Raw genomic sequence first — 22839 nt, forward strand, 5'->3', positions numbered from 1 at the left:
TAAGTAAATCTTTGTTTAAAGTCACAGACCAGCTACATTTCTGGGATTTGAGCATCTGAAATCTAAAATATAATAATTACTTTTTGAAGTGTGCTGTATCAAGTTCAGAGGAAAATCACTTACCATTTGGACAGATAAAACTCATAAAGTCGGACTGGGCATCTGAGGGGGTTATCAGTATTCTCTGCCATCTCCACACCCACTGGAACATCATCATCTTCATTTCGTTTCCTCTTGCCAATGGTTAGTTTATCTTGAGACAGAAAATTATAATCAAAGAATTAGAAAAGTCTTTCTTCAAGTCTTAAGACACCCACTTATATGGTTCCCTTTCCCTTCCTTTCACTTACTCGCGTGTTCAACAAGTATTTATTGAGGATCTATGGAAGCACTAGACTAGTGCTGGGTTAATCAAACAAAGTCCCTGTCCTGTACAATTTATGTTTTTATCCTTACCCAAGTTGGGGCAGCATGACAAAAAGCATGATGCCTGAGAGTAAGTCTCAATTCTGAGCCTGACTGTTAGGCAATTTTATTAGGCGTACGGTTCTTAATCCATAGCAAAATAAAGAGAAAAAAGGGTTCTGCATGTTCTTCTCCTATAGTAGAGATCAAAACAGAAGCTGGCACCTCTTTCTCTGAAAACAGTTCTCCTGTAGGACACCAGTGTCCATTGGGCGTTTGTTTAAGTCTCTTTCATTTGTTATAGTATTATGAGAAGTGAAATCTTTTGTCAGAAAAAGAATTCTCAGTAAAGCTGACCATTTGATAAGGAAAGAGCAATCCCTTTTTCACCAGCAGAGTTGTGCAGAGGCCAAGGGTTATCAGAAAGAAGCCAGGGTAAAGACATGGAAAGCAGGCTGTTTCCTTCCCACTTTCTCCATTCAAACTTCAAGAGAACACTAGGTGGATCTGGAAACCCGAAGGAAAAAAGGTTTTCTTCTTCTTTTGTCATATCTGCTTTTAACAACTGATCCAAAAATTTCCCCAGCTTCCCGTATTAGTTCTGAATTAGGCATATGTCATCCAGTTTTCCACTTAGAGACTATCTAAATAGAAAATATGCTAGCTGCTCATTCATAAAAGAAGCTAAATTTACTACCAATCTGGTCAAGCACCTAATCAGAAAACAGGGAAATGTTGTCCCATTGTCTCTACCTCCTTGAATTAATATAAATTTTTAAAGTTATCTATTTTTATTTATTTGGCAGAACCAGGTCTTAGTTGCAACATGTGGAATCTTTAGCTGTGGCACGTGAACTCTTTAGCCATGGCACGTGAGATCTAGTTCCCCAACCAGGGATCACATCTGCAACCCCTGCGTTGGGAGCGTGGATTCTTAGGTACTGGGCCACAAGGGAAGTCGCTGAATTAATATCCATTAAGAGCATAAAGTGGGCTATATATAAACAAAACATACGAGGGTATGAATGCATGGTGGAAAAAGCAAGATAATCTTAGTATTTTCTAAAGTAAACGAGCAACTGAGAAAAAAGTAAATACAAGATGAACATCACAATTATTCTTTACAGATTCTAGTTTCAGTAATTTAAAATTCTTACATTCAAAATATATACTTCACTCTTATCTCAAGGAAATAACAGCTTGGTTTTGGGAATTTCAGAACTTGCAATTCTGTTCAAAATAATTTCTAGTTCTATAATAACATTAATTTTTAAATATTAATAACAAATTATTAACAGATTTTTTAGAATGCAAGATCATAAACCTTCTAATAAAACAGTCACTGCTGATATTTTTCTACTGTGTATGACGGCAGTATACTCTAGGACAGGTTTAAGTTCCCTCAGAATTTTACAGCGTTAACATATTATTGACTAGAGACGTATCAACACATTTTTAGAGAGTGATACAATTAACATCACCAGGTGAAGCTGTTAAGAGTTTAAAACTGACCAAGGATTCATTATGTAACTTAGGATTGTTATCATTCACGTTTTGCTCCATTAGGTTTTTGTACCAGCCTTGTGTATATTAACATAAAATTTTCAAAACTGACACATTGAAAATTTTTGAGTAAAGAAGAATTTTTTGGTGAATTTTATACAGGTACTTTCTCTGATTTTCCAAGTGACATATATACTAGTGTCTTGGAAGATGATAGTTCTTCAAAATATAGTTCTGATTCAAACAATGCGAATATTAGGAAAAAAATAAGACAAAAGGCCGTAGTGATTGATTCTGATACATACAGGGAAACTCATGGTGCTAGAGAATGTACCTCTGCTTCTACAGGAGAGAGGACTAAAGACAACATTTCAAGAAAATTAGAAGACTTCACAGGTGTGTCAAGTGTAACTACTGAATCAAGAACCCACAAAGTGTTAGTGAAATAACAGAATTAATACCGGGCTGGTCAAAATAAAAACCACCAGCCACAGGTGTTAGTTTCTACAAAAATCCTGTGGTCAATAATGAGTTAACTAAAATGGAGTACTCTGGTCAAAACCCCCGAAACTTTTAGAAACACTAGATTTAAAAGTTATGCAAGTTTCTTTTAACTAGTAATTGACCCATCTGTTGCCTCTAAATCAATGATCCCCCATCTTGGCTGTATATTTCAATTTCTTGCAAAGTTTTAAACTGAAGATTATCTGGGTTACATCCCTAATGAATTAAATTAGAATGTCTAATTTAAATGACAATAAAAGAGGACTTTTAAGTGATTAATACTCTGTACTGAAGTGGGCAACTGAAGCGGGCATGAGTTTGAATCCTGGTCAGGGAACTAAGATCCCACAAGCCATGCAACATGGCAACCACTCCCCTCCACCAAAATAGCCCACCAATAAAAGCATACTGAAGCAACTGATTCTTCTAATTTTAAGTCAAGCCTTTAATATGACCCTAACAATAGAGTAAAGCATTTAAATGTTAAACTAAAGCTATACTCTTCCATGTCTAGAATTTGCAATTCCTCTTCTCTAATAAGTGTCTATCTGAATACTAATAAGATTTCAAATAGAAATCTTACAAGGAGGGGACAAGATGCAAGAGTAGGAAGATCCTGGGCTCATCTCTTTCCATGAACACACCAAAACTACAACTATTCACAGAGCAGCTATCCTTGAGAAAGACCTGAAGACCAGCACAAAAGATTTTCCTCAACTAAAGATAAAAAGAAAATCACCATTAAGATGGGTAAGAGAGGCAGAAATGGTATCTGGCCAGGACCCACAGGCAGAGAGGACATCACAGCTGCAGAGGTCCTCCTGAGGAGCAAAGTGTCCAAACTCCGCATCGAGCTCCCCAGCCGAGGGGGAATCAGCACCAGAGAGATAAGCCAACAAACCCCCATAACACCTGGATTTGAAAACCAGTGGGACTTACATCCAGAGGTCTGTAGGAAACTAAAACTTAAAGAGCACATGCAAAAACTCTCTTGCCCCAAGTCCCAGAGGCAGCAGTTTGAAGAGGACCTGGGTCATATGTGAAGGAGAGTCACTGACTGATTTTAGGGTGTGTGCAGCAGAGCCAGGGACTTTTATAATTTTCTCTGGTTCTGTAGCCACTGAGGAACTACGCCTACTTGGTCCAGGGCTGGTGGGTGCCAGTTTGACTCTCCCCATCTCATCCCAGGCTCACCTGTAGATCCATCCAAGCTGACGCTCCTCCAAAGCTATACTACTACACCTAGCAAATGGCTCTGGCCAGCACTAGAGCCCCTCCAAAGCAGCTCCACCCTAGGAGATGGCCTTGCAAACCATACTGCCTTCAACGGTCACAACTCACCATTATAGCCAGCTTTGTCAGGGTCCAGTCCTGCACACCAGTAAACCTACAGCCATCATGGCCTAACCACAGAGAAGGGTGCATGCAGCCCTTTTACATAAAGTCACCCTTTAAAGGCTGGCAGATGTGGCTGATCTATCTAGTACATAGAAACAAACGCAGAGAGCTAGGAATATTGAAGAGACAAAGGAATTTTTCCAAATAAAATAGGCAAAAACTAAGGATTCCCAAAGAAGGCAGGAAAGAAACAAAATCTATTTGAAGAAAAAACTGGCTGAAAACTTCACTAACTTGAAAAAGTATAAAGTCATCCAATTCCAGGAAATGGAGAGTCCCAAACAAGATGAATGCAAAGAAACCTACACTGAGGCACATTATAACTAAAATGTCAAAAGTTAAAGATAGAGAATATTTAAAGCAGCAAGGAGAAGAAAGGGGTGACAGAGGACGAGATGGCTGGATGGCATCACTGACTCAATGGACGTGAGTTCGAGCAAGCTCTGGGAGATGGTGAAGGACACGGAAGCCTGGTGTGCTGCAGTCCACAGGGTTGCAAAGAGTCAGACATGACTGAGCAAAAGAGAGAAATAACTACTTACATACAGAGGAGCCCCCACAAGACCATCAGCTGACTTTTCAGCAGAAACTTTAAAGCCAGAAGGCAGTGGCATGAGGTATTCAAAATGGTTAAAGGAAAAAATTTACAACTGAGAATACTCTGTCAAGATTATCATTCAGAACTAAAGGTGAAATAAAGTTTCCCAAACAAGCAGAAGTTAAAGAGTTTATCATTACAAAACTGACCCTACAACAAATGTTCAAGGGACTTCTTTGAACATAAAAAGAAGGCCATTACTTGAAATATGAAAATTATGGAAGAAAAAAACTCAATGTAAAGGCAAGCACATACTAAAGGTAGTGACTCAACCATCTATGCAGCTAGTATGAAGATTATAAAAGTAGTAAGATCAAATAATCTATAACTATTAAAGAAAATACAACATTAAAAAAATAAAATTTGTCAAAACATAAAAGATGGGGTGGGGTGGTGAGAGTAAAAATGTAGTGCTTTTAGAACACACACAAACTTAAGCAACCATCAACTGAAAATAGACTGCTATATACATAAGTTGTTATATAAGAGCCTCATGATAACCACTAACCAAAACCAAATAACAGATACACACACGAAAAAGAAAAAAGAATACAAACAAAACTAAATAGTAATCAAACTGCAAGGGAAGAGAGCAAGAAGAAAAGAAACAGACGTGAATACAATCATAAAAATTTTTAAATGGTAATAAATACATTTTTGTTGTTCAGTCATTAAGTTGTGTTGGACTCTGTGACCCTGTGGACTGCAGCATGCCAGGCTTCCCTGTCCTGTACATAGCAATAACTACTTTACATGTAAATCAACTAAATGCTGCAATCTAAAGACACAGGGTGCCTGAATGGATACCAAAATAAGATCCATATATATGCTGCATATTAGAGACTCACTTCAGACCTAAAGACACACAGACTGAAAGCAAGGGAAAAGCAAAAGATATCCCATGGAAACGGAAACAGAAAGCTGGGGTAGCAGTACTTTACATTAGACTAAAGAGACTTTAAAACAAAGATGGAAGAAGGACCCTGCATAACGATAAAGGGAACGTTTCAACAATAATACAAAACACTTGTATGTGTGTATGCATCCTACACAGGAGTACCTAAATACAATAATAAGCAAATATTAACAGACACAAAAGGAGGTAGTGACAATAATACCACAACAGCAGGGGGACTCTAACATCCCATTTATATCAATGGACACATCAATAAGGAAACACTGGCCTTAAAGGACACATTTGACCAGATGAACTTAATAAACAGTATGTTCCATCCCCAAACAAAATAATATTCAAGTACACATGGAACATTCTCCAGATACATCACATCAGACCACAGAACAAATCTCAATAAGTTTGTTGTATTCAGTTGCCAAGTCATGTCTGATTCTATGACCTTATGGACTGCAGCAAACCAGGCTTCCCTGTCTTTCACTATCTCCCGGAGTTTGCTCAAACTCATGTCCTCTGAGTCAGTGATGCCATCCAACCATCTCATCCTCTGTCACCCCAAAGCTGAAATCATACTAAGCATCTTTCCCAACCATAATGCTATCACACTGGACAGCAACTAAAAGGAAAACACTGGAAAAAACAAATATGTGGAGTCCAAACAACATGCTAGTGAACAATCAACGGATCACTGAAGAAATCAACGAGGAAATTTTAAAAAAAACACGTACTTTGAGACAAAAATCTATCAGCTGCAGCAAAAACAGTTCTAAGAGGGACGTTTATAGTGATATAGGTCTACCATAGGAAACAAAAAACTCAAATAATCTAACTTTATACCTAAAGGAACTAGAAAAAGAACAGCCGAAAACCAGTTAGTAAAGGAAGTAATAATAAAGATCAAAAGTGAAAATACATAAAATAGAAACAAAAAAATAGAAGAGAACCTGTTCTTTTAAAAGATGAATAAAACTAACCAGATTCATCAAAAACAAAAAGAGAGGGCTCAAATAAATAAAATGAAAATTCAAACAGAAGTTACAATTGACACCACAGAAACACAATGGATCACAAGAGATTACCGTGAACAGTTCTATGCCAACAAATTAGACAACCTAGGGGAAAAAATGGATAAATTCTTAGAAACATACTATCTGACTAAATCAGGCAAGAAATAGAAAACATGAACAGACCAATCACCAATAATAAAACTGAATCAATAATCATAAAACTCTCAAAAAACAAAACCTGGAGCCAGATGGCTTCACAAATGAGTTTACCAAACATTTAGGTAAGAGTTAATACCTATCCTTCTCAAACTATTCCAAAACAGGAGAGGAAGTAACTCTTGCAAACTCATTCTACATGGCCAGCAGAACCCTGATACCAAAACCAAAGACACCAGAAAAAGAAATAAAATGACACGCCAATATCACTGATCCTCAACAAGATATGAGCAAACTGAATTCAACCATACATTAAAAGGATCATATCCATGAACAAATGGGATTTATCCCAGGGATACAAGAATGATTCAATATTCACAAATCAACATAATACACCACATTAAGAAAATGAAGGATAAAAAGCATAAGGTAATCTCAGCAGATGCAGAAAAGGCTTTTGAAAAAAATTCAACATCCATTTCTGATAAAAACTCAACAAAGCAGCTACAGACGGAAGATACCCACACAATAAATGTGATATATGATAAACTCACAACTAACATTATACCCAATGGTGAAAAGCTGAATAAATTTTCTCTAAGTTGGAGAATAAGACAAGATGGTCACTCCTGACCGTTTTATTCAACATAGTATTGGATGAAATCCTAGCCATGGCAATCCTACAAAGACCGAGGCAATCTACAAAGTCCTAAGCAATCAAACAAGAAAAGGAAATTTTTAAAAATCAAGAACTTTGCTGGCGGTCCAGTGGCTAAGATTCCATGCTCCCAATGCAGGGGACCCAGGTTCAATCTTTTGTCAGGGAATTAGATGCCACATTTGCAACAATTAAAGATTCTGTATGCCACAATGAAGATCAAAGATGCCAGGTGCCACAACTAAGACCTGGAGGAGCCAAATAAATAAAATAAATACATATTTTTAAAATAATACTAAAAGACACATCACAGGTTACAAAAAATATTTTTAAAAATTCAAACTGGAAAAGAAGAAGTAAAACCATCACTACCTGCAGATATACTATATATAGAAAATTCTAAAGACACTACCAAAAAATTGTAAGAATAAATCAATTCTAGTAAATACATTTTACAGGATACAAAACATGTAGAAATATTTCAGATTTCTATACACTCATAACAATCTATCAGAAACAGAAATTAAGAAAACAATCCCATTTACAACTACATCGAAAATAATAAAATACCTAGGATGAAATTTAACCAAAGAGGTGAAAGACCTGTACTCTAAAAACTATAAAAAGATACAAATAAATTGGAAGATACACCATGCTCATAGACTGAAAGAACAGTGTTAAAATGTCTATTCCAAAATAACTGACAGATTCAATGCAATCCCTAACAAAATACTGGTTTTTCAAAAGGCAGAGGAACCAGCAATCAAATTGCCAACATCTGCTCAATCATCAAAAACGGAAGACGGTTCCAGAAAAACATCTATTTCTGCTTTACTGAATATGCCAAAGCCTTTGACTGTGTGGATCACAATAAACTGTGGAAAATCCTGAAAGAGACGGAAATACCAGACCACTTGACCTGCCTCTTGAGAAACTTGTATGCAGGTCAGGAAGCAACAGTTAGAACTGGACATAGAACAGACTGGTTCCAAATAGGAAAAGGAGTACGTCAAGGCTGTATATTATCACCCTGCTTATTTAACTTCTATGCAGAGTACATCATGAGAAACGCTGGGCTGGAAGAAGCACAAGCTGGAACCAAGATTTCCGGGAGAAATACCAATAACCTCAGATATGCAGATGACACCACCCTTATGGCAGAAAGTGAAGAGGAACTAAAAAGCCTCTTGATGAAAGTCAAAGAAGAGAGTGAAAAAGTTGGCTTAAAGCTCAACATTCAAAAAACGAAGATCATGGCATCTGGTCCCATCACTTCATGGGAAATAGATGGGGCAACAGTGAAAACAGTATCAGACTTTATTTTTTTGGGCTCCAAAATCACTGCAGATGGTGACTGCAGCCATGAAATTAAAAGACACTTACTCCTTGGAAGGAAAGTTATGACCAACCTAGATAGCATATTGAAAAGCAGAGACACTACTTTGCCAACAAAGGTCCGTCTAGTCAAGGCTATGGTTTTTCCAGTGGTTATGTATGGACGTGAGGGTTGGACTGTGAAGAAAGCTGAGCGCTGAAGAATTGATGCTTTTGAACTGTGGTGTTGGAGAAGACTCTTGAGAGTCCCTTGGACTGCATGGAGATCCAACCAGTCCATTTTAAAGGAGATCAGTCCTGGGTGTTCTTTGGAAGGACTGATGCTAAAGCTGAAACTCCAATACTTTGGCCACCTCACGCGCAGAGTTGACTCACTGGAAAAACACACTGATGCTGGGAGGGATTTGGGGGCAGGAGGAGAAGGGGACAACAAAGGATGAGATGGCTGAATGGCATCACCGACTCGATGGACATGAGTTTGAGTGAACCCCAGGAGTTGGTGATGGACAGGGAGGCCTGGCGTGTTGCAATTCATGGGGTTGAAAAGAGTCGGACATGACTGAGTGACTGAACTGAACAAAATACCATTTGCATTTTTCACAAAGATAAAGCAAGTAATTCTAAAATTTAAATGAACTCACAAAATACCACAAATGGCCAAAGGTATCTTGAATAAGTACAAAGCTGGAGGTTCACACTTCCTGACTTCAAACTACCATTGTTTCTTAAAAACACAAGTTTGAACTATATGGATCTACTCATACATGGATTTTTTTCAATAAATACACACAATACATGGCTTTTGAATCTGCAGACATGAAATGGTAAATGAGGAGGGCTGACTGTAAAGTTATATGCAGATTTTCAACTGGCTGGCTTAAGCTTCAACTGTATACCCAAAGCCACAATGATCATAACAGTATGGTAGTGGTGTGAAGACAGAGACACGAATCAGTGGGACAGAACAGATAGACCAGACATAAACCAACCCTTTGACGATCAATGCATGACCAAGAAAGCAAGAACACACAATGGGCAAAGACAGACTCTAAAACAAATGGACTGGGAAAACCAGACAGCTACGTGGAAAAGAATGGAAGTGAACCACTTTTTCACACCATGTACAAAATTAAACTCAAAATGGATTAAAGACTTACATGTAGACCTGAAACCATAAGACTCCTAGAGGAAAACACCGGCAGGAAACTCTGACATTGGTGTTAATAATATTTTTTTGGCGCTGTCTCATCAGATGAAGACAACAAAGCAAAAATAAACAACTGGGGCCAAATCAAACTTAAAAGATTCTGCATGGCAAAGGAAATGCCACAAAATGAAAAGGCAGCTTACTGAATGGGTAAGGATATTTGCAAAGTATACATCTGGAAAGGGGTTAACACACAAATCATACAAAAACTCAGAAAACTCAATATAAAAAATGCAATTAAAAAATGGGCAGAGGATCTAAATAGACATTTTTCCAAAAGGGACATACAAGCTGCCAACAGACAAATGGAAAGATGTTCCACATGACTAGTCATCAGGAAAATGCAAGTCAAAACCCACAACAAGATATCATCTCATATCTACCAGAACGACTATCATGAAAGGGACAAGGGAGCCCTGCGCACTGCTGGTCAGAGTGTGCACTGGTGCAGCCCCTGTGGAAAACAGCACACAGCGTCCTCAAAAACCGAAAACAGAGCTACCATATGGTCCAGCAATTCTGCTTCTGGGTATTTTTTACCCAAAGGAAACAAAAACACTAATTCAAAAAGATATAAATGCACCCCTATGTCCAATACAGCATTACTGACAATAGCCAAAATATGGATGTGTCCATCAATAGAAGGATTAATTCATTCAGCTATAAAAAAGAATATAATCTTGCCATTTGTGAAAAGACAGAGTGTGCTATGCTAAGTGAAAAAAGTCAGTGAGAAAAAGAAAAATACCATATGATTTTATCTGTATGTATAATCTAAAAAAATTAACTAACAGACAAAACAGAAATAGACTCACAGCTACAGAGAACAAACTGGTGGATGCCAAAGGCAAGAGGGGTGGGGGTAATTAGGTGAAGGGTATTAAGAGGTATGAGATTCCAGTTATAAAATAAATAAGTCATGAGGAGGTAATATGCAGCATACAGAATACAGCCAATACTACTGTAATAACTTTGTATGGTGACAGATGGTTACTAGACTTATAGTGGTGATCATTTCATAACGTATTTAAATGTCAAGTCATTATGTTACACACCTGAAACGAACATAATATTGTACATCAACTATATTTCAATTAAAAAAGAAAGAAATCTTGAAAACTCTGCCACACCTGGTTCCGACTCTTGTTTCTGTGAAGGTGGGAAGAACCTCAGATATGTCATCTTGGTGCTGTACTTCAGCGTCCTCGTCCGCCTCATCACATGGGCAAAAGAAAGCTGCAAGTGCTCAGTAACATTCCGTAGTTGAAAGTATTTGGTATTGAAGAAAAGGAGGGTGTTCAAGAGGACGATTGGTGAGTAAGCGCCCAGCTGTTTGCACTCCCACAAATGCTCTTCTTCAATGCGAGAGAACATGTAACCTGAACAGAACAGGGGAAAAGAAACAGCACTAAGCTCCTGCTAAAAGGGACTACGTAATTTCTTTAATTCTCAGACAGGAGGATACTAAGGAGAACACTGATTGCTCCTCTTTGTCCCTCTTCCTCATACATAAAAATAGAAAAAGCACTGCAAAAAAAAGGGCAGATGATTCCAGTGAAACAAACATAGTGAGCACTCCGCTAAAACAGTTTTAATCTATTGTTATTTTAGACCAGGGCATGGTAAATTTTTCCTGTGAAGAGCCAGATGATAAGTATATTAAGCATTGTGGGCCATAAGGGCTCTGAACAACTTTGTTGTTGTGAAAGATAAGGAAGTATAGACAATACAGAAACAAATAGGTATGGCTATTTATAAATTTTATTTATAGAAACAAATTTGATTCTCATGCAATTTTCCCATGTCACAAAATATAATTTAATTTCCCCCAACTATTTAGAAATGTAAAAAAATATTTTTAGCTGATAAACTATATAGAAACAGGCAAGAGGCCAGATCCAACCATGAGGTGCAGTTAGCAGACTCTTGTTTGAGATCATTATGCTTACTGTTAACTGCTTCAGTTTTATTTGGCTAACAACATTAGAAAGCAGCTCCTATTTAAAACTTATATTAAGAGAAATTACTTCACAATAGTTTATCTGTATTTTTCCTGAAAAGCACAGGTCAGAAGAATTAAAATTAGTATACTTTTAAACACAGCTTCCTCATGATATCCGTTAAACTCAGGTCTTTCCTAATGTTCTCTCCCCAATCCTCTTTGTTACCACCTCTCATTCTATTCTTGGGAGACTGCCCACGAATACATTATTTGTTACTTCCAAATACAGGTTCTTAGCTCCTCCTTTAAAAGCTAAATGCATCATGCCACTGTATTCCTTTTAATGCTTCATAGGTTCTCTGTAGCCCAAAAGAAGGGGACCACATCTCTGGGCATTACATTCAACCTCTCCATTCACAGGCAAGGAGCATGAGAGCAGGAGTGAATTAGGGGCTTGTCCAAAGACATATGGTCATAGACAATTCAAGGATGAAGACTTAACTCTCTTAACAAGTTCAGGGTACTTTTTTCAAAATACTGAAGAAGATCTACTGCTAACAGAGTCTAAAAGTAGTATATGTGGCAGCTACTGGTATAGTGTACAACTTTACCAATACTACCATATCAAAAATGGTTTCTAAAAAGTAAATGTAGCCTTTAGTTATTTTTTTATATCGAGTAGTCATTATCTCTTCATGTGCTATATGCAAGATATAGTTTTATTAAGTAACTGATAATAAACCAAAGATTTTCTCCTCAAAAGTCCAAATATAAGTCAAGACAAATATAAAAGGAACAATTTACAAAAGATAAGCATAAAAATTAAGCAATTTAAGAAGGCATATCATGAAAAGAATCAAAATATAATCATCCTACCATTAGGAAGTATTGTAGGTTCCCATATTTTCAAGAGTTTGGTAAGTTCAATCATAAATCTGGAATAGGGCTCAGTAAAAATGTTATCTATTCTACCATTTTCAAACAGGTACTACAAGAGAAAAAATGGAAACATATATGTTGATACAAAGAAAACATAAAATGTAAAAAATATATGTTTAGGAATATAGTTTACCCTTAGTTTCTGTCCTTACAATACTGAGAAATATTTTAAGGATACAGTCAAAACAGAAGAATTCAAGCTAAAGATCCTTTGCACATGAATTAACATTATCTTGACCACTGAGCTTGTAAGGTAAAGTTTTACATTTCCTTTTAAAAACAATTATTTAAAATAATAATAATAAATCAGTACCTTTCAGTCACTTAATAAAACTGATATACTAAACACTGTTCTTAATTCATATTTCTCAAATCATTTTTTAATTCTCAGCATCTGAGATGTACTCTTAGAAGTTTGTTTGCTTTTGAATCTAGTTATAAGATCATTTCCTGAAAATAATACAGTTAGCTAGTGTCAGGTGACCCGAGGGTACTGAAACTGTAAAACTATTTATTTGGAGGCTTCTAACCACAGCTCTCAACTCTCTGCCCCACAAGCCAGCCTTCACAAAGTTCAAGTCTAATTACAGGACATAAAATTATGCTAATTATAACCATCAAGAATCATTTCAGAGAGGAAACAAGCAATAGCTTGAGTAAATTACTATTAACTATTTTGAGGGTGCAGGTGAGGTCAGATGAAATCACTCAGAGAAATAAAATCAGTAGAATATGAGAAGAACACAAAGTAGCATAATTATAACCTAAAAATCTTGGTGTCTTAAAGATCTAGTATTTTAAACATTTATCTATGGCTATGTTGGTTTCCTGCTTTCTTGATCTATGTATGACTTGCTGTAAATTTTTATTTCCACTTAAGTATTATTCTGGCTAATAAAGATTATATACCATTTCAATGTACACTTTTACAGGTCTCTTTAAAGGCAATTTATGATCATATTGCCAGATTACAGTTTTGTTGTTGAAAAGTATTCATTTCCTTTTTATTTTAATAAAGTTATTTTTACAACTTAAAAATATTATATCTCATTATGAAAAGAGTTTAAAATATAGAAAAGGTGGAAGAAAAGTACGTTCAGACTTATTACTCAAAAGCAACTACTATCAACAATCAACTATCAATCTTTAAAAAATTTTTCTTTATGAATATATAGAGTTGAGTTTTTATACAGTAACTCAAATATAAGTACATATAAAATACATGGGTTAAAAAAAAAAATCACTGGACTTCGCTGGTGGTCCAGTGGCTAAGATTCCATGGTCCTAATGCATGGGGCTCGGGTTCAATCTCTGGTCAGGGAATTATTTAGATCCTACATGCTGCAACTAAGAGTTCCCATGCCTCAACTAAGACTGAGAGCAACCAAATAAATATATCAATAAAATAAAAAGAAATATTAAAAAAAATCACTTCTCCCTTAGATCAGGAACGAGATAAAAATGCCACTTCTATTCAACACTGGATAGGAAATCCTAGCCAGAGTAACCAGACAAGAAAAAGAAATAAAAAGCATTGAAATAGAAGAGGAAGAAGTAAAACTATCTCTATTTGCAGTGACACGAACCTATATATAGAAAATTCTAGAGTCCACAAAAAATAATTAGAGCTAATAAATTAACTCAATAAAGCTGCAGAATACAAGCAACATAAAATCAGTTGCAATCAACAATCCAAAGAGAATATTAAGAAAATTCCATTTACAACAGTATCAGAAATAAAATACTTGAGAAGAATAAATTTAACCAAGGAGATACACATTTACACACTTAAAACTATATAGAACTTCTGAAATTAAAGACCTAAGAAAAACATCTTGTATTTATGGATCTAGAGACAGTATTATTACACTAGAGACAGTATTATTACAATACCAATACTCCCCAAAGTAAACTACAGATTCAATGCAATCCTATCAAAATCCCAAAGGTTCAGATTTTCTTTTTTGAAGAAATGGAAAAGTCAATCCTAAAACTATTATGAAATTGTAAGGAATATAGTCAAAAGAATCTTGAGGAATCACATTTCCCAATTTCAAAATTTGCTACAAAGCTACAGTAATCAAAACAGTGTGTATTGCCACAAGAATACTCATATGACCAAAAAGTATTAAAAACTGAGAGTGTAAAATAAGCACATACACATTTAGTCAAATGATTTTTGGCAAGGATGTCAAGATCAATGAATGAAGAGCAGACTCTTCAACAAATGATGCCAGGAGAACTGGATATCCACATATCCAGTTATCCCTAATTCAATATATCCCTGTGTTAATCACTTAGTTGTGTCTGACCCTTTGTGACCCCATGGACTGTAGCCTGCCAGGCTCCTCTGTCATGGAATTTCCCAGGTAAGAATACTGGAACGGATTGCCATTTTCTTCTCCAGGGTATCTTCCCGACTCAGGGATTGAACCCAGATCTCCTGCACTGCAGGCAGATTCTTTACCATCTGAGCCACCAGGGAAGTCCTGGTGGCTCACCTGATAGAATAATCATTCAAAACAGAGGATCTAAACACTGGTCCACTGACTTAAACATAAGAGCTAAGACCATAAAACTTTTAGAAGAAAACACAAGCAAATCTTAATGAACTTGAACTTCCCAATGGATTCTTTAGATATATCACCAAAAGAACAAGCCACAACAGAAAAAATGAACTGAACTTTATCAAAATTAAAAATGAAAGTACAAGAAAGTATATGAAACTGAAAAGAAAACCCAGAGAACTGGAAAAAAAATATTTGAACCACAAATCAAATAGAAGTTTACTATCCAGACTATAAAAAGAGATTCTACAACTCAATAACAAGCAAACTACTCAGTTTTAAAACAGGCAAAAGATTTGGACATTTTCCCTGAAGAGACTATACAAATGGCTTCGTACATGAAAAAATGCTCAGTGTCATTAGTCATTAGGGAAAAGAAAATCAAAATCACAATAGAATACCACCTCACACCCATCAGATGGCTATTTTTTTCTTAAGGATATTAACAAGGGTTTACAAGTATATGGAGATAATGTAATACTCAGAAGTTGCTGCTGGGGATGTAAAATGGTGCAGTCATCTTGGAAAATGGTTTGGTGGTTCCTCAACAAGCTAAAGAGTTACCATTTGACTCTAGAATTCCACTCCTAGGCATATAGTACCCAAAAGACATCAAAATGGGTGTTCAAACAAAAACATATATGAATGCTCATAGCAGCACTCACTATTCAGAGCAGCCAAAAGATAGACAGCACTCAAATGTCTATCAACACTTTTCCAACAACAGAATAATTCAACCATAAACGGGAACAAAGTACTGATTCATATTACAAAATGGATGATCTTTGAAAACATCGTGTTAAGTGAAAGAACCAAGGCATCAAAGTCCATAAACTGTAACTTTCCACTTACATGAAACATCTAGAATAGGCAAACCCATAGAGACAGAAAGCAGATTTATGGTTGCCAAGGACTAGATGGAGGAGGTAAGAAGTGAAAGCATAATGGGTAAGAGGTTTCCCTTTAGAGAAATAAAATTTTAGAACAAGATAGTGATGATGGTTGTACAACATCATGAATGTAATGAATTATATACTTTAAAATGGTAAATTTTATATGTATTTTACCATACTATAAATACTACACATACAATTTTTCAAGTTACTTTTCAAAATGTACGTCTCCAAAAGTTTTCCATGTCAAAACATATAGAAGTTACAGAATCAATTCATTCCTTTAAAACTACTGTTTGATATTTAATAGTATGGATGTACTATATTTAATTGAATCATTTCATGAACACTAAGGTGGTTTCTAGTTTTTTGCTGTTAAAAACATTACAATGAAAACACTATTATGTGTTTTTCTAGGTAATTGTAGTAATTTCTTTGTGGGAAAGATACTGATCAATAGATTTGCTAGACTGAACAATCTATATGCACTTCAAGTTTTAAAATAGTCACTGTCAACTTGCCCTCTGAAAAGGCCTCCAACAGTGCACGTGTCTTCACTAATACTTAGTATTATCAAACTTCTCAATCTTTCAAGTTTTTTAATCCATCTGATAGGTGAAAATTTTCGCTGATTACAGCTGACCACTATTTTATATTAGAGAGGCAGCCCGACACAGTAATCATAACACGGACCCTAAAGCTGAGCTACCTGCGTTCACTTCACACCTTGGCCCTGCCACTTACTACCTTTAAGACCTTAGGCAAGTTATTTAACTCACTGTGCCTCAGATTCTTCAGCAGAAAATGATATTAGTTCTTATACATCATAAGTGTACACTAACAATTATGTAAGTTAATATATGAAATGGGCTTATATTAAAATATGGCATACAAAGTAAATGATTGTTAAATATTCCTGATACATTTTATCTATTAGCAATCTTTTGATTTTCTTCTGTTACTTGACTGTTTCTTTTGCCAATTACCCCTCCTAGAGAACGTTAACAATGGTGGTCAAGGCATTGATATTAAAGCTGTTGTTTTACATGCTTATGTATTTTCAAAACTCTTTACAATTAGCACCAGTTCAGTTCAGTTCAGTTGCTCAGTCATGTCTGACTCTTTGTGACCCCATGGACTGCAGCACGCCAGGCTTCCCGGTCTATTACTAACTCCCGGAGCTTACTCAAACTCATGTCCATCGAGTTGGTGATGCCATCCAACCATCTCATCCTCTGTTGTCTCCTTCTCCTCCAGCAACAGGGTCTTTTCCAATAAGTCAGTACTTTGCATCAGGAGGCCAAAGTACTGGAGTTTCAGCTTCAGCAGCAGTCCTTCCAATGAATATTCAGGACTGATTTCCTTTAGGGTGGACTGGTTGGATCTCCTTGCAGTCCAAGGGACTCTCAAAAGAGTCTTCTCCAAAACCACAGTTCAAAAGCATCAATTCTTTGGAGCTCAGCTTTCTTTATAGTCCAACTCTCACCTCCATACATGACTACTGGAAAAATCATAGCTTGGACTAGACGGACCTTTGTTGGCAAAGTAATATGCTGCTTTTTAATGCTGTCCAGGTAGTCACAGCTTTTCTTCCACGGAGCAAGTGTCTTTTAACTTCATGGTGGCGGCACCATCTGCAGTGCTCTGAAGTCTATCACTCACTCTCACTGTTTCCCTGTCTATCTTCCATGAAGTGATGGGACCGGATGCCACGATCTTAGTCTTCTGAATGGTGAGTTTTAAGCCAACTTTTAAGCATAACCATGTTTATAATGCCAACTTTTATAGCATAACCATATGTTTATAATGAGGAAAAAATAAAAAAGGAAACAAACTTGAGATGTAAACGTAAGTAAACTTTTAAAATTCCCTATAAGGAATAAGTTATAGGTTAACGAAAGTTTATTTCTTGCCAAAATTGCTAACAAGTTTGTAATTACTTACTTTCTATAAGTCATCTGAGAATTTGTTAACCTATAGAATTGTTACAGAAAGTCATTTATTAATATAAACAAATAACGAGAAATATACTAGGAAAAAACGTAACAGGTTTATGATTCACCTCACAAATAGAATACATATAGCAGAGTGTCTACATGTAAAGTACTCAAACGTTTTTTATTGAAATTCCTAGCAATGAGTACATATGTTTTGATTATATTCATATCATTAGATTATTAATAAATACTAAAAACATCTTATTTCCTGACATATGTATTAATAAAATTAGGAAATGTTCTTTAGATTCTTCATATTATAAACTCCAAACAAAGTGTGTCCAGAATCTTTGCGATTTTTACCCAAGCAAAATGCATGTTGACACACATAGAAGGTTCTCAAATTTTGCTGAAAGAATCCATAGAAGTCCTCTTATATGTGACTTTTAAAAATATATTTTACCACCTAGAAACTGGATCAAAATATAAGGGAAACTTATTAAGTAACAGGTGCCATTTTGATTCCATGTAGCTGCTTGCATAACCAGCTACACTTCAGATATGTTATTCATCAGCAACATACTTATTTCATGCATAAAAATGAATTTCAGATATATTAACAATGTCGATCTAAAAAACTCCAAATATTTTAGAAATTGAAGAGAATTTAAATATTTAAGTACAAAGACCATTCTAAGCAACATGGAAAATACAGGAACTACAAAGGGAAATATATCCATACTGGACTATATAAAAATGAAAACCTTTAGTAAAACATACCTAAAAACCAAAAGACAAAAATACACTAGAAAAATTTAATCTCATATTAGAATCAATATCCCTAATATAAAAGAGACCCTACAGATCAGGAGGAAAAATCCAAATGACCAACATAAAGACATTTTACTTCACAAAATTGGAAAAACACATATTGGATCCACAAGTTAACATTTTTAAAAATTCCATCAGAATAATAAACATTAGAAAGAGGACTGGTAAAGAGGATTCAAGAAACAGGCATCACACTGCTGGTAAAACCATAAGCTACCATAATTATCCTGGAAAGTAATCTGAAAATATCTTATAATTAGAAAAATATATGCTTTAACCTAGAAATAAAAGCACCAGTTCATTAGGTTTGCAAACAAAATATTTACTGAAGCACGGTTTGCAAGAGTAAGAGAAGAGGAGGGAGAAACTCCTGAATATATAAAAGAGGAAAGGCTGACTAAATATTATGTTCATATTCTGCAATATTATGTGACTTTCTTTTTTAAAGCAAGGAATTTGATTTATATTCATCTCAAGGGATACACAGATTGAGAATAGTAAGCTACAAAAAGTGGGTATAGTATAGGCCCCATTTTGAAAAAACTAAGCAAAAAAAAACTGTTAAACATCTATACACATGTATAAACATATATTGCATAGAAGATAATGAGATAAGTCAACAACACTACAATAAAAATTACAAAAAAAGAAGATACAGGTCACATATCATACTGCAAACACTGATTACCTCAGGGAGTGGGAATGGACAGATTAACTTTTCTTATTATGCCTTCGTTTACTGTTTTAACAGTTAACTGAGCCCATACTACTTTTATAATTAAAAAATGAAACTTTAACAACAAATAAATGACTAAGTAATACCCCCTGAAATACAAAGGGAATAAAATTTGGCAAATAGAGAAAAAATAATCAATTACATTCAGAGTCCCATCACTCCAAGATAATAACCACTATAAATACTTTTCATATATTTCATTTTAGTATGTTATTTATGTGAATGGCTTATAAACCACCATGTTAAAATATACTGATACACATACACTCTTACTTTGCTCATTAATGCTTTAGTATTAAGATTTTTATGTTACTAGAAGTCACTTTGGAGAAGGCAATGGCACCCCCACTCCAGTACTCTTGCCTGGAAAATCCCGTGGACAGAGAAGCCTGGTGGGCTGCAGTCCATGGGGTCACTGAGGGTCGGACAAGACTGAGCGACTTCACTTTCACTTTTCACTTTCATGCACTGGAGAAGGAAATGGCAACCCACTCCAGTGTTCTTGCCTGGAGAATCCCAGGGACGGGGGAGCCTGGTGGGCTGCCATCTATGGGGTCGCACAAAGTCGGACACGACTAAAGCGACTTAGCGGCAGCAGCAGCAGAAGTCACTTTGTAAACCATTTTTATTGGGGGCATAATATGTAACTTTATAAATATACTATACTTTACTTTGGTGGACACTGAGGTGATCTCCAGTTCTAGGCAATGATGTCTGAACTTCAGACTTTTGAGAGATTCCCCAAAAATGAATCATTGGTGAAATAATATGAACATTCAAAAGTATTCCTGAACCATACGCTCAAAACTGCTTTTTACAAACTATGTACTAATTATCATCAACTATGAAGGTGAGGAGAAGGCAATGGCACCCCACTCCAGCACTCTTGCCTGGAAAATCCCATGGATGGAGGAGACTGGTGGGCCGAAATCCACAGGGTCGCTAAGAGTCGGACACGACTGAGCGACTTCACTTTCACTTTCAAGATAAATTAATAATGTATTTTGGAGAAGGCAATGGCACCCTACTCCAGTACTCTTGCCTGGAAAATCCCATGGACAGAGGAGCCTGGTAGGCTGCAGTCTATGGGGTTGCGAAGAGTCGGACACGACTAAGCGACTTCACTTTCTCTTTTCACTTTCATGCATTGGAGAAGGAAATGGCAACCCACTCCGTGTTCTTGCCTGGACAATCCCAGGGACGGGGGAGCCTGGTAAGCTGCCGTCTATGGGGTCGCACAGAGTTGGACATGACTGAAGTGACTTAGCAGCAGCAGCAGCATGAAGGTGAACCTCCATCTCACAGAACTCATATCAACAATGAGTATTATAATTTTTTGATTTTTGCTAATGTGATAGATAAATATTGACATATCTATTCTAATGTGAATTTAAAGTTTAAATGAGACTACGAAATTCATGTAAATTCATACATATATACACAGAGTCACCTATCTCACTTCTTTTGTGAATTGCTATTAGGCCTTTTTTGTCCATTTAGCAATAAAATGAACCAACTTCAATTTCTATTACTCTAACAGTCTCAATTAAACTTATAAAAGCTTTACGTGACTCAGACTTTTAAATCAGGATCAGTGGTTCATTAAGAAGAGAGTATAGGAGCAATACCAAACAGACAATACATACAATACTTTCTCAGCTTAATTTACAAGTTCTACCAGAATTATTAAAAATGCAATAGTTTACATAACTGATTTCATACCTGCTGAATTCCAAGGCACAAGTATAAGATACTGTCTGGATCATATTTTTCACCATTTGGTCTCCGCACTTCTTGAATAAACTGGCATAAGCCTAAACTCAACTCAGCAAAAGTGCAGGACAGAATATCTTCCTTCAGCTTGATAGAGCGGACTGTGGAAAGGTAGAAAACATCTGAAATACTAACTTATAAGAAAAATAATAACATTACTCAATTCACTAAATAAACACTGACTACACTGCCCCAGGTATAGTGGTATACACTAGTGAATACATGGATTAAAGACAGATACTCATCTCAAGGCTTTTTTAAAGAAATAAAGATAATTCAGCACATTTGATGTAACATTTAAATAAAATGTCTTATTTAAGTAAAATTCTATGAAAACAAATAAAGGCCATCTAATAGTGAAGAGTCATGTTAGATTCCAGAAGATGTGAAAGGTGGAGAAGAATTAAACACGTAGATTAAGAATTTCAACTTGAGGATATAAAAAGATTTCCCAAAGTATATTCCACAAAATACTAACCCTGCGAAAGCTCAATAAAACTGGGTTTCTAAGATCTGATAAATTTGGAAAACAGCAGTATATTATATCTGCCTATGAAGAATTCACAGTATGTTTTAATATATTAAAGGCTCGGAAGATATCTGTAAAAGGAATGCTATTTAACTTTAAGTCGTATTTATTTGAATAAAGTACATTTCAGATTACATATTAACAACTTCATGCTTTTGAAAATGCTGGAAAATACAGTGTGTGCTCAGCCACAAAAGTGAAAGGGTTTGGGGACTTAGGAATATAGGAGAAAAGTAAAGAGGGCAGATCACGGTAAGCCTCATATATATATATTAAGATTTTGAAGACAACTAAGAATTGAATTGCTTCCCAGGTGTCTCAGGGGTAAAGGATCCTCCCATCAAAGCAATAGACACAGGAGACGTGGGTTTATTTCCTGGGTCAGGAAGATCTCTGGAGGAGGAAATGGCAACTCACTCCAGTATTCTTGCCAGGAAAATTCCACGGACAGAGGAGACTGGTGGCCTATAGTCCACAGTGTTACAAAGAGTTGGACATAGAGCAAATGAGCACACGCACATATGACCTGAATTAGTTTTAGGCAGGAGCGTTATCTAATTTGATTTTTAGAGATCTTACGGTAACAGACTGGTCCACACTGTGGGATGAGTTAAAACACCCTTTCCAGTTCCTGCTTTTCTGCATGTAGAAAAGACTACATGTTTCCAATGGCACACTCAAGCTTCCCTGAGTGCAAATTTAAACAGGTCATTCATGAGGGCAAGGACCATGTTTGACCTTTTTACCTGAATACGTACCACCATGCCTGATACATGGCAGATAAATACAGTAAGTATTTATCTGGAAGAGTGAGCAGTAGAAATGAGTAGGCATCCTGTGTGGCTACTACTTGGGCCTGGCAGTCTAACACCATATTACTTCTCCATTCTCACTACCCCTCCTCCTTCTTTCTCAAAAATGTTGTGGCTCAAAGTGCAAACTGAAAGGCCTAGTAAACCCCCATGACGTTGAGCATTTTTACATCACTCTGAAGCAGAGAGATTACAC

The 22839-nt window shown here is 36.1% G+C and overlaps 1 protein-coding gene across 8 annotated transcripts in view; it reads right to left on the reverse strand.

Moving 5' to 3' along the window:
• The window catches only part of ZMYM4 (zinc finger MYM-type containing 4), a 164758-nt gene that overhangs the window by 4596 nt on the left and 137323 nt on the right, over nt 1-22839 (reverse strand). For all 8 annotated transcript variants that reach the window (XM_019957871.2, XM_070786858.1, XM_070786857.1 and 5 more), the window contains 4 exons: nt 21252-21403; nt 12503-12614; nt 10815-11063; nt 124-253 (listed from right to left, as the gene is read on the reverse strand). In XM_019957871.2, coding sequence (XP_019813430.2) covers nt 124-253; nt 10815-11063; nt 12503-12614; nt 21252-21403 — 643 coding nt within the window. The remainder of the gene's footprint in view (nt 1-123; nt 254-10814; nt 11064-12502; nt 12615-21251; nt 21404-22839) is intronic.

Source organism: Bos indicus, chromosome 3, assembly GCF_029378745.1.
Source record: "Bos indicus isolate NIAB-ARS_2022 breed Sahiwal x Tharparkar chromosome 3, NIAB-ARS_B.indTharparkar_mat_pri_1.0, whole genome shotgun sequence".
In the NCBI taxonomy this organism is placed as follows: Eukaryota; Metazoa; Chordata; class Mammalia; order Artiodactyla; family Bovidae; genus Bos; species Bos indicus.